At 48.7% G+C, this 16,576-nt stretch overlaps 1 protein-coding gene across 3 annotated transcripts in view; it reads right to left on the minus strand.

Annotated features, from left to right (window-relative positions):
* Positions 1 to 16,576, minus strand: part of CNTN4 (contactin 4) — a 221,745-nt gene that overhangs the window by 74,381 nt on the left and 130,788 nt on the right. For all 3 annotated transcript variants that reach the window (XM_040358652.1, XM_040358653.1, XM_040358651.1), the window contains exon 2: positions 16,404 to 16,522. In XM_040358652.1, the coding sequence (XP_040214586.1) occupies positions 16,404 to 16,455 (52 nt within the window). In that variant the 5' untranslated portion in view covers positions 16,456 to 16,522. The remainder of the gene's footprint in view (positions 1 to 16,403; positions 16,523 to 16,576) is intronic.

Genomic DNA, 16,576 nt, shown 5'->3' on the forward strand with positions numbered 1-16,576 from the left:
TGCAATCCATTCAAGGCAACACAAATGCCCCCCCCCCCAGTGCAATCCATTTAAGGCAACACAAATGCCCCCCCCCAGTGCAATCCATTCAAGGCAACACAAATGCCCCCCCCCCAGTGCAATCCATTCAAGGCAACACAAATGCCCCCCCCCCAGTGCAATCCATTCAAGGCAACACAAATGCCCCCCCCCCCCAGTGCAATCCATTCAAGGCAACACAAATGCCCCCCCCCAGTGCAATCCATTCAAGGCAACACAAATGCCCCCCCCCAGTGCAATCCATTCAAGGCAACACAAATGCCCCCCCCCCAGTGCAATCCATTCAAGGCAACACAAATGCCCCCCCCCCCCGCGCAACCACGTGACGTCACCTCCTCTGTGACGGTCAAATGCCTCTGAAAATCGATCCAATCATGAATTACTTTTCAAAGGCGTGGCTGTTTGCTTGCAAGACTAAAAAGAAAGTTCCAAACCCGTTCAGGAAAAAATCTCAGACCCCCAAATGCATTCCTGCGTTGTCACCGTCACACGGGCTTCCAATGGTGACTACAAGTGGAGGTTTCAGCACACATTAGACAGACATGGCCCACTGGTATCACCATCTCCCATGGAGGTCCGTGTTCAGGCACTTCCTGGTCTAGGGTGACAACGCTCAGTCCCCGCCTCCCAAATGTCCTCCAAGTTGTCACTCTGGCATAAGGGATGAAGGCTACAAGGTTTTTAACACACATTACACAGACAAGGACCACTAGTATCATCACCATCTGCCACGAGGGTCCTTGTTCAGGCACTTCCTGTTATTGGGTGACAACGCACAGTCCTTGACTCCCAACTGCATTCCTATGTTGTCACCGTCACATGGGCTTCCAATGGTGACTACAAGTGGAGGTTTCAGCCCACATTACACAGAAATGGCCCACTGGTATCACCATCTCCCATGGAGGTCCTATCTTCTATAGAGGTCCTTGTTCAGGCACTTCCTGGTCTAAGGTGACAACGCTCAGTCCCCGCCTCCCAAATGTCCTCCTACGTTGTCACCCTGGCATAAGGGATGAAGGCTACAAGTGGAGGTTTTTAACACACATTACACAGAGAGACAAGGCCTACTAGTATCACCATCTCCCATGGAGGTCCGTGTTCAGACACTTCCTTTTATAGGGTGACAACGCCTTGTCTCTGACTCCCAACTGCATTTCTACGTTGTCACCCTGTCACATGGGCTTCCAATGGTGACTACAAGTGGAGGTTTCAGCACACATTACACAGACAAGGCCCACTGGTATCACCATCTCCCATGAGGGTCCTATGTTCTATGGAGGTCCTTGTTCAGGCACTTCCTGTTATTGGGTGACAACGCTCAGTCCCCGCCTCCCAAATGTCCTCCTGCGTTGTCACCCGTCACACAGGCTTCTGATAATGACTGTAACACACAATATACAGGAACGGGCCGCTGATGTCAGGAAACCTGAGGAAGGTCACGGAGCCGCCACCGGGGTGTATGGAGACAGGAAGTGGCTGCGAAGAGGCTGCGGGAGAGCGGCAGCACGGAGATGGAACAAAGGGAAGACAAGTATTTTATATGAAAATGAATTATTTATGTAGACAGAAGAGAGAAATCTAATCTAATCCTGAGATTTATGGAGAGGGGCGGCTGGAAAAGGCAATGCTGCTCATTCCAATTACTAGGAAATCTTAAAGCTGAACTTTAATCTGCTTATATTTTCTCTCCCCCCCTCCCCCCCTCAACATTCCGGGGAGATTGTATGCGAAAATCCTTTCTGTCTCCATCACATATCTTATCACTCAGTGCTTCTCTATGCAATGCAGGCAGATCATGGCTGGAAGGAGGGGCTGGCAGATCATGGCTGGAAGGAGGGGCTGGCAGATCATGGCTGGTGGGAGGGGCCGGCAGGGGGCAGATCATGGCTGGAAGGAGGGGCCAGCAGGGGTCAGATCATGGCTGGTGGGAGGGACCAGCAGAGGTCAGATCATGGCTGGTGGGAGGGGCCAGCAGAGGTCAGATCATGGCTGGTGGGAGGGGCCGGCAGGGGGCAGATCATGGCTGGTGTGAGGGGCCGGCAGGGGTCAGATCAAGGGGAGGAGTCGGTATACCTGTGCAAGGCTGAAGGGGAGGAGCCGTACACCTGTGCAAGATTGAATGGGAGGAGCCGTACACCTGTGCAAGATTGAGGGGGAGGAGCCGTACACCTGTGCAAGACTGAAGGGGAGGAGCCGTACACCTGTGCAAGACTGAAGGGGAGGAGTCGGTATACCTGTGCAAGGCTGAAGGGGAGGAGCCGTACACCTGTGCAAGACTGATGGGGAGGAGTCGGTACACCTGTGCAAGGCTGAAGGGGAGGAGCCGTACACCTGTGTAAGACTGATGGGGAGGAGTCGGTACACCTGTGCAAGGCTGAAGGGGAGGAGCCGTACACCTGTGCAAGATTGAATGGGAGGAGTCGTACACCTGTGCAAGACTGAAGGGGAGGAGCCGTACACCTGTGCAAGACTGAAGGGGAGGAGCCGTACACCTGTGCAAGACTGAAAGGGAGGAGACGCTACACCTGTGCAAGACTGAAGGGGAGGAGCCGTACACCTGTGCAAGACTGAAGGGGAGGAGCCGTGCACCTGTGCAAGGCTGAAGGGGAGGAGCCGTACACCTGTGCAAGACTGAAGGGGAGGAGTCGGTACACCTGTGCAAGGCTGAAGGGGAGGAGCCGTACACCTGTGCAAGACTGAAGGGGAGGAGTCGGTACACCTGTGCAAGACTGAAGGGGAGGAGTCGGTACACCTGTGCAAGGCTGAAGGGGAGGAGCCGGTACACTTGTGCAAGACTGAAGGAGGGGCAGAGGGAGGGATTTAACCCTTTCCTATTCTAGTCCATCGTTCTGCACGTCTCTCCATACCCCGCAGCCCGGTGACGCGGTGTGACAATGGGGATCGAAGGACGCCATCACAGATCAGATCTTCTCACACTCGTCCTCCATAACTCAAATCTTATTTTAGGCACTAATATAAATTCCACCCCAGCAAATTATAACAGTAAGAATTAATTGGATATGCAAATGAGATTATCTGGAATATAAATCTAATTACGAAGCAATTTGTTCTGACAGTGAGAATGGGGACACGACCCTTCAAAGAGCACCTGTCACCATACGGCGTGATGTTCGGAGGGTCGAAACCGATGGACGGGGGGTGGGGACAACATCTGGGACTTCGCAGATCATTTCTCACCTTCTTCACTAATAGAAATTCTATCTGATTGGATAATTATTTGAGGACAATGTATCTTTTTTCTTGTTTTTATTAGACGTTGATCGTTGTGGTGATCGAGGACAACGTATCTCTTTCAGAACATTGTATCATTATGAAGATCGGATCAGTGAAGGGCGACAAATCCCTTCGTCTCTTCCGCTTGTAGTTTTGTCCTTGACCCATTTCCACCAATCCCAGCCATCCCCAGAGGAAGGGATCGGGAATGTCACATGTTCTGCCGCTCATCCCATTTCGCACCTTCCTATAGATAATCTGATTGGACAGATTGATGTTCCATGTCCTCAATGTTATGATATCAGAGGTAGGACTGGGATCCATGTCTACACATAAACCATAGACTGGATCACACAGAGACATGGGGGCCAGTCAGGGGTGGACTGACCATTCGGCACTGCCCGAGGGCCCCATGTCACTAAGGGGCCTCATCAGGGTTGACAGGCTCAGTAAAACCAGGGACAGTATGTAAAAATCTGTCCCTGATATGTCCCCTACCAACATGCTTTTGATGTGAAAATCTCAAGATTTTAGCTGCCCCGCCTCTGCACTGCCTCCTGCCATCTGTAAGCCCGGGGGCCCCATAATCTTCTATTCCCCTGGGGCCCCATGAGTTGTCAGTCCGCCCCTGGGGCCAGTAAATAGGGGTCAACCCTCTCAAGTAATGATAATAGATGCCTAAGATCTCCATATCATAAATTACAAACTGCTCTCTCTGTGGAGGGTCTCACCTATCCAGGTCATGGTATAGTTAGCAGTCATTGGTCATAGACTCATAGACAGTCGGGCTTGTTTTGCAATATTGAAGAGTTTCAGTCAAGGGGGCTTCCTCAGGTCAAATGAGTGTTGGAGATCTGACAGCAATTTCCAATATTGTATCATTACTAAGAGAAGATAGGAGGAGGAGAAGGATGAGAAATTACATCGTCTCTTCCGGTTGGAGATTTGTCCAAGACCCATTTCCATCATCGTGAGCCAACCACAAAGGAAGTGGTGGGGAACATTTTATGTTCTGCCGCTCATCCCATTCCACACCTTCCCACTACTGATATCTGATTGGATGGATCGTTTGAATGGTCTTTATCGGTCCACCTCTGGGATTCTTTAATGTTATGATAGCAGAGGCAGGATTGGAATCAATGTCTACACACAACCCAGAGTCATAGACTGGATCAGGACAGGAGGACACAGGGGCCAGTAGATGGCGGTCAACCCCCTCAAGTATTGATAATAGATGCCTAAGATCTCCATAACTTCTCTGTCTGTGGAGGGTCTTACTTATTCAGGTAATTGGTATAGTTAGCCGTCATTGGTCACATTCAACCTTGTTTTGCAATGTTGAAGAGTTTCAGTCATGGTGGCTTCCTCAGGTCAAATGAGTGTTGGAGATCAGAGAACAATTCCCAACATTGTATCATTACTAAGATCAGAGGAGAAGGATGAACATAGTTCTTCAACGTTATGATAGCAGAGGCAGGATTGGGATCCATGTCTACACAAGACCCATAGTCATATAGGTAGATTCAGGTAGAGTGGGGTAAACTTGTGGCGGCGTAGCTTAGCGTGTTTAGGCTTCGCCGACGTAAGTTAGCAAGGCAAGTACTTTATTCTCAAAGTACTTGCCTGCTAAGTTACGGCGGCGCAGCCTAAAGCGGGTGGGCGTAAGGGCGCCTAATTCAAATTTGTCTGAGGGGGCGTGTTTAATGGTAATGAGGCTTGACCCGACGTGGTTGACGTTTTTTTTCAACTGCGCATGCGCCGGGCGCCTACATTTCCCAGTGTGCATTGCGTCTAAGTACGCCGCACGGGCCTATTGATTTCGACGTGGACGTAAACAACGTAAATCCCTATTCACGGACGACTTACGCAAACAACGTAAAAAATTTCGAATTTCGAAGCGGGAACGGGGCCATACTTTAACATTACTATTACATCTATTAGATGGAATAACTTTAGGCCTGATATTGCCCTACGGAAACGGCGTAAATGTACTGCGGCGGCCTGGCGTACGTTCGTAAATCGGCGTATCTACTAATTTACATATTCTACGCCAACCGCAATGGAAGCGCCATCTAGCGGCCAGCCTCAATATTGCAACCTAAGATAGGACGGCGTATCTCTGTTTGAGAATACACTTAAACATAAGTCGGCGTAGATTCTGAGTTAGGTCGGCTTATCTACTGATAAGCCGGCCTAACTCTTTCTGAATCTACCTAATTGACTGGATCAGGATAGGAGGACACAGGGGCCAGTAGATGGCGGTCAACTCCCTCAAGTATTGATAATAGATGCCTAAGGTCTCCATAACTTCTCTGTCTGTGGAGGGTCTGACCTATTCAGGTAATTGGTATAGTTAGCCGTGATTGGTCAAATTCAACCTTGTTTTGCAATGTTGAAGAGTTTCAGTCATGGTGGCTTCCTCAGGTCAAATGAGTGTTGGAGATCAGAGAACAATTCCCAACATTGTATCATTACTAAGATCAGAAAAGAGGAGAAGGATGAAGATAGTTCTTCAAAGTTATAATCGTAGAGGCAGGATTGGGATCCATGTCTACACAAGACCCAGAGTCATAGACTGGATCAGGACAGGACACAACGGCCAGTAGGTGGCGGTCAACTCCCTTAAGTATTGATAATAGATGCCTGAGATCTCCATAACTACTTTGTCTGTGGAGGATCTGACCTATCCAGGTAATTGGTAAAGATAGCCGTCATTGGTCACATTCAACCTTGTTTTGCAATGTTGAAGAGTTTCAGTCCAGGTGGCTTCCTCAGGTAAAAAGAGTGTTGGAGATCGGAGAGCAATTCCCAACATTAGCTTTGCAAGTCCAACAACCAACACCTGTTCCAGATCTCCTAGCACCGTGGCCCTCCTCATTTCCTGGCTGGAGGATGTCCAGCATCTTCTAGCGCTTTCCTCCCCAGCCTTATTGTCCCTAGCCTGCCCCCAGGGAAGCACAGAGACCCAGTGATGACATCATTTGGTATAAAATAAAGGTATGTAATGACAACGGAAAGGTTTTACTTTAACAATGTCATTAGAATATTAATCTGTGAATCCCGTCAAGAAGTAGGAGGCGGCACCGTGTCTAAATAATGCAAATGTGACCCGGCGGCATGAAAGGGTCACCGTCCTCCGATTCCCCTCCCCCCAGGAGTTCTCCGATTGACTTTACCGGAATCGCTCTTAAACATTTGAAGCCGCCATCGCCAGCAAAATATTAATCCCATAAAAAAGGAATATATTGAATTAATCAGAAAGCGTTCCATCGTTATCAGCTATTTAAAGGCAAACACTCGATCCCCCCCCCCCCCAATTCTGGCAATAACCGCCGGCCCGCTCATTAAATATGAAGAGCCTTTAAATCTTAGAGGGCAGAAGGTACAGCGCCATTTAACCCGTCATAACGGTCACCCTCTCCTGAAAACCATCGCAGCCCGGTCCCGGCAATCAGCGGCGGCGCCGATATTAAACACCAATCCTCCATAAATTTCCCATCACCCACCGCGATTTTTGGACGCCCGCTCGCCTGGCCCTTCAGTGGCTTATTAATTCCGCTAAAAGCCGGACGGGTCTCCACTTTAAAATATTTCTAGGTCAGGAAGTGCAAAATAACCGAAAATGGAGCCGATCCTTCGCCTGCCGGCGCACTCCATTTCCTGATTAAATGATATCCAGGATGATTACAGCCGAGCGCCGGGGCAAAGGGGGCGCCGCACATTAATTGGTTCTATTTAAAAGGACCAAGAAAGTCCATTTATATTATTATTTTACACAAGAGAACACGGAATTGTCTAGATAGATAGATAGATCCACTATATCACCAAAAGTATTGGGACGCCGGCCTTTACACACACATGACCTCTAATGGCATCCAAGTCTTAGTCCGGAGGGTTCAATATTGAGTTGGCTCCGCCCTTTGCAGCTATAACACCTTCACCTCTTCTGGGAAGGCCGTCCACAAGGTTTAGGGGTGTGTCTATGGGAAGGCCGTCCACAAGGTTTAGGGGTGTGTCTATGGGAAGGCCGTCCACAAGGTTTAGGGGTGTGTCTATGGGAAGGCCGTCCACAAGGTTTAGGGGTGTGTCTATGGGAAGGCCGTCCACAAGGTTTAGGGGTGTGTCTATGGGAAGGCCGTCCACAAGGTTTAGGGGTGTGTCTATGGGAAGGCCGTCCACAAGGTTTAGGGGTGTGTCTATGGGAAGGCCGTCCACAAGGTTTAGGGGCGTGTCTATGGGAAGGCCGTCCACAAGGTTTAGGGGTGTGTCTATGGGAAGGCTGTCCACAAGGTTTAGGGGTGTGTCTATGGGAAGGCCGTCCACAAGGTTTAGGGGTGTGTCTATGGGAAGGCCGTCCACAAGGTTTAGGGGCGTGTCTATGGGAAGGCCGTCCACAAGGTTTAGGGGCGTGTCTATGGGAAGGCCGTTCACAAGGTTTAGGGGTGTGTCTATGGGAAGGCCGTACGATAGAAAACTGGAGGGGAGGATGGGGGGAGGATAGAAAACTGGAGGGGAGGATGGGGGGAGGATAGAAGACTGAAGGGGGGATGGGGGGAGGATAGAAGACTGAAGGGGGGATGGGGGGAGGATAGAAGACTGGAGGGGGGATGGGGGGAGGATAGAAGACTGGAGGGGGGATGGGGGAGGATAGAAGACTGAAGGGGGGGATGGGGGGAGGATAGAAGACTGGAGGGGGGATGGGGGGAGGATAGAAGACTGGAGGGGGGATGGGGGAGGATAGAAGACTGGAGGGAGATGGGGGGGAGGATAGAAGACTGGAGGGGGGGATGGGGGAGGATAGAAGACTGAAGGGGGAGGGGCCGGAGGTCAGTTATAAATAAGGAAGAGTTTGCAGGTCGCTCTGATGCGTCTCGGGGGAAGTCGGAGGCACTCGGCCTCCATATCCTGAGCTTGATCTGATTGTTGAGATATTACATGACAGACATAACAAAGTTGCGGGCAGCCCGGGGCGGCGGCCTCGCTCGGTAATTACTGGACCTTCCGATGAAGGACTTTGAAGTTGAACGCGGAAAATTCGCAGAGACGCGGCGGACGGACCTGAAACCTTCGCCGTGTAATATGCGGATCAAAGGGAATGATTCATCAAACGGCGTTATCTCCAGTGACATAAACAAAAGCGCTTATTCCACGCCGAGCGCTACATCAGACGCCATTAATTAGGCCCCCAAGAACTGTGCGCGGCCGCGTCCTAAATATTGCACGTGGCGCGGATTTATATTTAATACCTGGAGAAGGAAATGTGATAACCGACTAAGACGGGAACTCCGTAATGAACTTCATTTCTTTTAGGTGCCCCTCCTCCGCCCAATCCTCAGCCTTCTATCACACGTCTCTCCTTCCTGAGGATAGTGCCCCATCATTGGTATCAGTGGGGGGAATAGTGTCCCATCATTGGTGTCAGTGGGAGGAATAGTGTCCCATCATTGGTGTCAGTGGGAGGAATAGTGTCCCATCATTGGTGTCAGTGGGAGGAATAGTGTCCCATCATTGGTGTCAGTGGGAGGAATAGTGTCCCATCATTGGTGTCAGTGGGGGGGGAATAGTGTCCCATCATTGGTGTCAGTGGAGGAATAGTGTCCCATCATTGGTGTCAGTGGGAGGAATAGTGTCCCATCATTGGTGTCGGTGGGAGGAATAGTGTCCCATCATTGGTGTCAGTGGGAGGAATAGTGTCCCATCATTGGTGTCAGTGGGAGGAATAGTGCCCCATCATTGGTGTCAGTGGGAGGAATAGTGTCCCATCATTGGTGTCAGTGGGAGGAATAGTGTCCCATCATTGGTGTCAGTGAGAGGAATAGTGTCCCATCATTGGTGTCAGTGGGAGGAATAGTGTCCCATCATTGGTGTCAGTGGGAGGAATAGTGTCCCATCATTGGTATCAGTGGGGGGAATAGTGTCCCATCATTGGTGTCAGTGGAAGGAATAGTGTCCCATCATTGGTGTCAGTGGGAGGAATAGTGTCCCATCATTGGTGTCAGTGGGAGGAATAGTCTCCCATCATTGGTGTCAGTGGGAGGAATAGTGTCCCATCATTGGTGTCAGTGGGAGGAATAGTCTCCCATCATTGGTGTCAGTGGGAGGAATAGTGCCCCATCATTGGGGTCAGTGGGAGGAATAGTGTCCCATCATTGGTGTCAGTGGGAGGAATAGTCTCCCATCATTGGTGTCAGTGGGAGGAATAGTGTCCCATCATTGGTGTCAGTGGGAGGAATAGTCTCCCATCATTGGTATCAGTGGGAGGAATAGTCTCCCATCATTGGTGTCAGTGGGAGGAATAGTGTCCCATCATTGGTGTCAGTGGGAGGAATAGTGTCCCGTCATTGGTGTCAGTGGGAGGAATAGTGTCCCATCATTGGTGTCAGTGGGGGGAATAGTGTCCCATCATTGGTGCCAGTGGGAGGAATAGTGTCCCATCATTGGTGTCAGTGGGAGGAATAGTGTCCCATCATTGGTGTCAGTGGGGGGAATAGTGTCCCATCATTGGTGTCAGTGGGAGGAATAGTGTCCCATCATTGGTATCAGTGGGAGGAATAGTGTCCCATCATTGGTGTCAGTGGGGGGGAATAGTGTCCCATCATTGGTGTCAGTGGGAGGAATAGTGCCCCATCATTGGTGTCAGTGGGAGGAATAGTGTCCCATCATTGGTGTCAGTGGGAAGAATAGTGTCCCATCATTGGTGTCAGTGGGAGGAATAGTGCCCCATCATTGGTGTCAGTGAGAGGAATAGTGTCCCATCATTGGTGTCAGTGGGGGGGAGGAATAGTGTCCCATCATTGGTGTCAGTGGGGGGGAATAGTGCCCCATCATTGGTGTCAGTGGGAAGAATAGTGTCCCATCATTGGTGTCAGTGGGAGGAATAGTGCCCCATCATTGGTGTCAGTGAGAGGAATAGTGTCCCATCATTGGTGTCAGTGGGGGGGGGGATAGTGTCCCATCATTGGTGTCAGTGGGGGGAATATTTGTGGGAAAGAAAGGACGTAAATTTTGTTTGGCAGCTACGTCGCACGACCGCGCAATTGTCAGTTAAAGCGACGCAGCGCCGAATTGCAAAAAATGCTCTGGTATTTTCGCCAGCGAAATGGTCCGGGGCTGAAGTGGTTAAAAGTTATTATTATTGGTTATTCTTTCGAATTTACGAATTGAGATACTTCTAATTTAATAGTTAGTAATAGTGAAGTTATTATTAGTTAGTTATTGTTTTTCGGATTTCCAAATCTTCGCATTTTCGAATTTTCGAATTTTGTTAAGCAGGTTTTTGTTAATTTGAATCTTTCAGAATGAACGGATTTGTTGGGAAATGCGAGGAATCGCAGGCGCTGTCGTCTGTATGATCTATCAGAGGATTAGAATCCTGGCGGCTTTTCTTACTTATTGGATACATTGTAATCCTTGTCAATGGACTTTTACATAAGAAATCTCTCACCAATCAATGAAATAACACGCGTGTGGTAAACGGCGCAGCGGTGAGATGAAAGCGTGAAGCCGGGGTCGGCAACCTTTCCCACACCGAGTGTCAATTTACAAGCATTAGACAACCGGCGTGCCGATAGCGTGCGTCACAGACCTGGACTTTATTTTCACTTTTCGCACTCACAGTTGTACTGATAATGGCGAGTGAAACTCGTTAATTACTACAGGTTCACACGCGAAACACGGTCGCATGAAATATTTGGGGTTTATTAATTAAATATTATTAACCGTTTCAGCCCCAGGAAGATTTGCCTGCCCAAAGACCAGGCCACTTTTTGCGTCGCTTTAACTGACAATTGCGCGGTCGTGCGACGTGGCTCCCAAATAAAATTGGCGTCCTTTTTTTCCCTCACAAATAGAGATTTCTTTTGGTGGTATTTGATCACCTCTGCGGTTTTTATTTTTTTTGCGCTATAAACAAAAATAGAGCGACAATTTCGAAAAAAACAAACAAAAAACAATGGGCTAGATTCACGTAGGGCGGCGGCAGTTTGAGGCGGTGTAGCGTATCGCATATACGCTTCGCCGCCGAAAGTCAGAGAGGCAAGTGCTGTATTCACAAAGCACTTGCCTCCTAAGTTACGGCGGCGTAGCGTAAATGGGCCGGCCTAAGCACGCCTAATTCAAATGTGGAACAGGGGGGAAGGCGTGTTTTATGTAAATGACTCGTGACCCGACGTGATTGACGTTTTTCACGAACGGCGCATGTGCCGTCCGTGGACATATCCCAGTGTGCATTGATTCCAAAGTACGCCGCAAGGACGTATTGGTTTTGACGTGAACGTAAATTACGTCCAGCCCCATTCACGGACGACTTACGCAAACGACGTAAAATTTTCAAAAGTCTCTTACGCCATCGGATCGTAACTGCAGTTTTTTTTTGCCCACTAGGTGGCGCTTCTGTCGATTTCCGCGTCGAGTATGCAGATTAGCTAGATACGCGAATTCCCGAACGTGCGCGCGGCCGACGCAGTAAAGTTACGACGTTTACGTTAGGCTTTTCCCGGCGTAATGTTGCCCCTGCTATATGCGGCGCAACAATGTTAAGTATGGCCGTCGTTCCCGCGTCTAAATTTTAAAAAGTTACGTCGTTTGCGTAAGTCGTCCGTGAATGGGGCTGGACGTCATTTACGTTCACGTCGAAACCAATGACGTCATTTGGAGCAATGCACACTGGGATATTTTACGGAACGTGCGCATGCGCAGTTCGTTCGCCGCGGGGACGCGCTTCATTTAAATGATACACGCTCCCTACCCGCCGAATTTGAATTCCGCCGTGTGATTTACGCTACGCCGCCGCAACTTTACAGGCAAGTGCTTTGTGAATAAAGCACTTTCCTGAAAAACTTACGGCGGCGTAACGTAAATCGGACACGTTACGCCGCCGCATAGATATGCCAATCTACCTGAATCTGGGCCTAAACGCGTTTTGCTTCTGTGCGCTCAGTCTTATGAGAAATGAAAATAAAATGAACCCAAAGGAATTACAATAAAAAGAGATAAAAAAAAAAAGACACATAAGAAAGAAATCTGCAGAAATGGAGGATGGGGAGGAGTGAGGGCGCTGCGTTGGCTTCGGGGCACCGCCATCCATTTTTAAAATGAGATCGACACCTGCTTTGCGTTGTAAGTCGTAATACAGCGTAAACGCGGGTGAACCAACGACTTGCGAAAGTTAAGTGCGACACGACGACACCCTCCGGTGCACTCTGTTAATTCTGATAGTAACTGCTGATGAAAAGTAACTGACACATTTTAATAAAGCTTCACATTCAGTGATTGCCGACAAATTCTTCTGCTAGCGGCGGATTTACGGCGCTTAGCGTTGGTCAATACGTCTGTTTTTTTGGCTTTGAGGGTTAAGGAAGCTCCAGATTACCGCCCTGCCAATGGTGCCAGCCAAGAGCGACGGTCACATAATGACTGACATATGCAATTCCTGCATTGATGATGTGACAGTGATATACGGGACTCGATCAATCGATCGATCGCAGCCATATGAAGGGCAACAAAACAATATCCGAGGGATTGGATTTTATTAGTGTTATTAGTTCCATTTCTAAGGCTGATTGTGAGGGTTCAAGTGACACATTTTATACCCTTTTTTAGCCTTCGTTCACACCACAGCGCCACAGCGCCACAGCGATCAAGCTGAAGAATGAATTCCATTGTTCTCAATGGCTGAGCTGTGTACGGCGCCTGTTATCACAAGACTGGAAGAGCACGAATTGTCTACACTGGGGTAGATTCAATAAGATTTGCGCAGTTTTTACGTAGGCGCAGGGCACCGTTTTTGCCCTGCTCCCCCGCAAATTATCTGCGCTACCCTCGATTCACGGAGCAGTAGCTCCGTAAATTGCGTGGGCGCTCCGGCAAAATGCCCGGCGTAAGAGCGCGCAATTTAAATGATCCCGTAGGGGGCGGGAATCATTTAAATTAGGCGCGTTCCCGCGCCGAGCGTAGGGCGCATGCTCCGTCAGGAAACTTTCCCAACGTGCATTGCGGCAAATGACGTTGCAAGGACGTCATTTGCTTCAAAGTGAACGTGAATGGCATCCAGCGCCATTCACGATTCACTTACGCAAACAACGTAAAATTTAAACTTTGCGACGCGGGAACGACGGGTATACGTAACATTGGCTGCCCCTGCTATTAGAAGGGGCAGCCTTACGCGAAACCCGACGGACGGAAACTACGTAAACTGCGTACGCAGGGCTCGCGCAACGTTGTGAATCGGCGTTAGTATGCAATTTGCATATTATACGCTGACCACAATGGGAACGCCCTCTAGCGGCCAACGTAAGAATGCAGCCTAAGATACGCGGGCATAAGAGCCTTATGCCAATCATATCTTAGGCTGCAGTCGGCGTAACGAGGTGCCTGAATCAGGAGCATTCGTAACGCCGGCGCAAGTAAGCAATTACGCTGCGTAACTATGGTTACGCAGACGCAATTGCTTCTTGAATCTAGGCCAATGTCTCTATATGATGGAGGATTACCGGGACCCTTCACTGGAATTCCATACATTGAACAATTTGGGGCGTGTCCCGGTACTTTATATTATTCATTTTCTTTTCATTGGCCTTGTTTTGGCAATTGAAATCCTGTTTTTCAACCATATTTCATTTACAAAAAAATATCAAATGCTTTAAGGCCAAATACAGAACTGCCAACACATTTAGTGAGGCCAAGTAGAGTAAACGTATTGAGCAAGTTCACGTGTGTCACAACATATTTGGCAAGGTTAAGTACTAGCAATACATTTGGTGAGACCCAATATCTCAGCATGTTTGGTGAGGCCAAGTACCATCAACATATTTAGTGAGGCCAAGTACCATCAACATATCTGGTGAAGCCAAGTACCATCAACATATTTGGTGAAGCCAAGTACGTCAACATATTTGGTGAGGCCAAGTTCCATCAACATATTTGGTGAGGCCAAGTTCCATCAACATATTTGGTGAGGCCAAGTTCCATCAACATATTTGGTGAGGCCAAGTACAGTCAACATATTTGGTGAAGCCAAGCACAGTCAACATATTTGGTGAAGCCAAGTACAGTCAACATATTTGGTGAAGCCAAGTACAGTCAACATATTTGGTGAAGCCAAGTACCATCAACATATTTGGTGAGGCCAAGTACAGTCAACATATTTGGTGAAGCCAAGTACCATCAACATATTTGGTGAGGCCAAGTGCCGTCAACATATTTGGTGAGGCCAAGGTTACGTTTTGGGCTCTGGTAAGGGTTAATTGTTGGGTTTTGGGGGATTAAGTGTTGGATTTGGGGGGGGGGGGGAGTAGTTGGGTTTCAAGGAGGATTAAGTGTTGGATCTCCAAGAGGGTTAAATGTTGGGTTTCTAAGAATGTTAAATATTGGGTTCTGGGGAGAGTTAAGTGTTGAATTTCAGGGGGATTTGGATTTCAGGAAGGGTTAAGTGTTGGGTTTCAGAGATGGTTAAATGTTGGGTTTCGGGGAGGGTTAAGTGTTGGGTTTCCAAGAGGGTTAAAAGTTGGCTTTTGGGGAGAGCTAAGTGTTGGATTTCAGGGAGAATTAAATGTTGGGTTTTGGAGAGGAGGGTTAACCTTTGGATTATAGTGAGATTTCATGGAGGGTTGAGTGACAGATTTTTGAGAGGGTTAAGTGTGGAGTTTCAGAGAGAGTTAAATGTTGGATTTCAGGAAGAGTTACGTTTTGGATTTCAGAGAGTGTTAAATGTTGGGGTTTGGGGAGAGCTGAATGTTGGATTTGAGGGAGAATTAAGTGTTGGCTTTGGAAGTGGATTAACCTTTGGATTTCAGGAAGGGTTAAGTGTTATGTTTCAGGAACAGTTAAGTGTTGGGTTTCTGGAAGGGTTAAATGTTGGATTTGGGGAAGGGTTAAATGTTGGATTTTGGGAAGGGTTAAGTGTTGGGTTTCGGGGAGGGTTAAATGTTGGTTTTTGGGAAGGGTTAAGTGTTTGGTTTCTGGAAGAGTTAAATGTTGGATTTGGGGGAGGGTTAAATGTTGGATTTTGGGAAGAGTTAAGTGTTGGGTTTCAGGAAGGGTTAAGTGCTGGATTTAGGGGGAACACGTTAGGTGTTGGGTTTCAGGGAGGGTTAAATGTTGGGTTTCGGGAAGGGTTAAGTGTTGGGTTTCAGGAAGGGTTAAATGTTGGATTTCGGGGGGGGGGGGGGGTTGGGTGTTGGGTTGCGGGGAGGGTTAAATGTTGGGTTTCGGGAAGGGTTAAGTGTTGGGTTTCAGGAAGGGTTAAATGTTGGATTTCGGGGGGGGGGGGGTTAGGTGTTGGGTTTCAGGGAGGGTTAAATGTTGGGTTTCGGGAAGGGTTAAGTGTTGGATTTCGGGGGGGGGGGGGGGTTAGGTGTTGGGTTTCAGGGAGGGTTAAATGTTGGATTTCAGGGGGTTAAGTGTTGGGTTTCGGGATGGGTTAAATGTTGGATTTCAGGGGGTTAAGTGTTGGGTTTCGGGAAGGGTTAAGTGTTGGAATTCAGGGGGGGGGACACATTTGGTGTTGGGTTTCAGGGAGGGTTAAATGTTGGGTTTCGGGAAGGGTTAAGTGTTGGGTTTTGGGAAAGTTTAAGTGTTAAGGCCTCCTAAGCCATCAGAGATAAATCAGATGTTCGGTACATTGAGGAAACATATTTGAATTTTTCTTGTTTCACCACTAAAAAAAACCCCCTGTGCCGAGAATTACTGCACTGAGCATCCAGTGCCAAAAGCCAAGACACGGATAATGGACAGCTGAGTCATCAAAGATCGGGCCACATGAACTCATCCAGAGCTGGTGATGGGCTGAAGGTTTGAGGCTCATAGAACCTCATCTAGGTCACGAGCTTCTGGTGACCCGAATGCCTCCACGCTAAGAAATAAAGGTCTTCAGACAACAAAGCTGACACCAAGGGCAGCCGGATAATGCCACAGATATAAAAACACACATTGCGGGCAAAGAAGCGCCAGATGCGCAGCCCAACTCCTCGCCTTTTGCTCGCTGCAGAATCTGAGGCCGTCAGGCACATGTCAGCAGAAGCCGAGCCGGAGAGCCTACGAGCTTCCTAATTGGCCCCCAAAGTGGGACCTGAATTCCCAGAAGCACGGCAAGAAGTATTTTTAATACCATGAACTGTGAATGGATACCTTACCTGCCAGACACACGAACCAGCGAAACGCCAGCAGTTTCCATAGCAACCTCATCCTCGTTCGGTGGGTTTGAACGCTTCTTCTCCGGCCACTGGGATCCGCAGCGAGTTTACACGTTTATCTGTGGAAGAGAAAACAGAAAGAGAGGAAGTTTATCATTTTCTGTCTGTTGTAC

The sequence above is a fragment of the Rana temporaria genome, chromosome 7 (assembly GCF_905171775.1).
Source record: "Rana temporaria chromosome 7, aRanTem1.1, whole genome shotgun sequence".
Taxonomy (NCBI): Eukaryota; Metazoa; Chordata; class Amphibia; order Anura; family Ranidae; genus Rana; species Rana temporaria.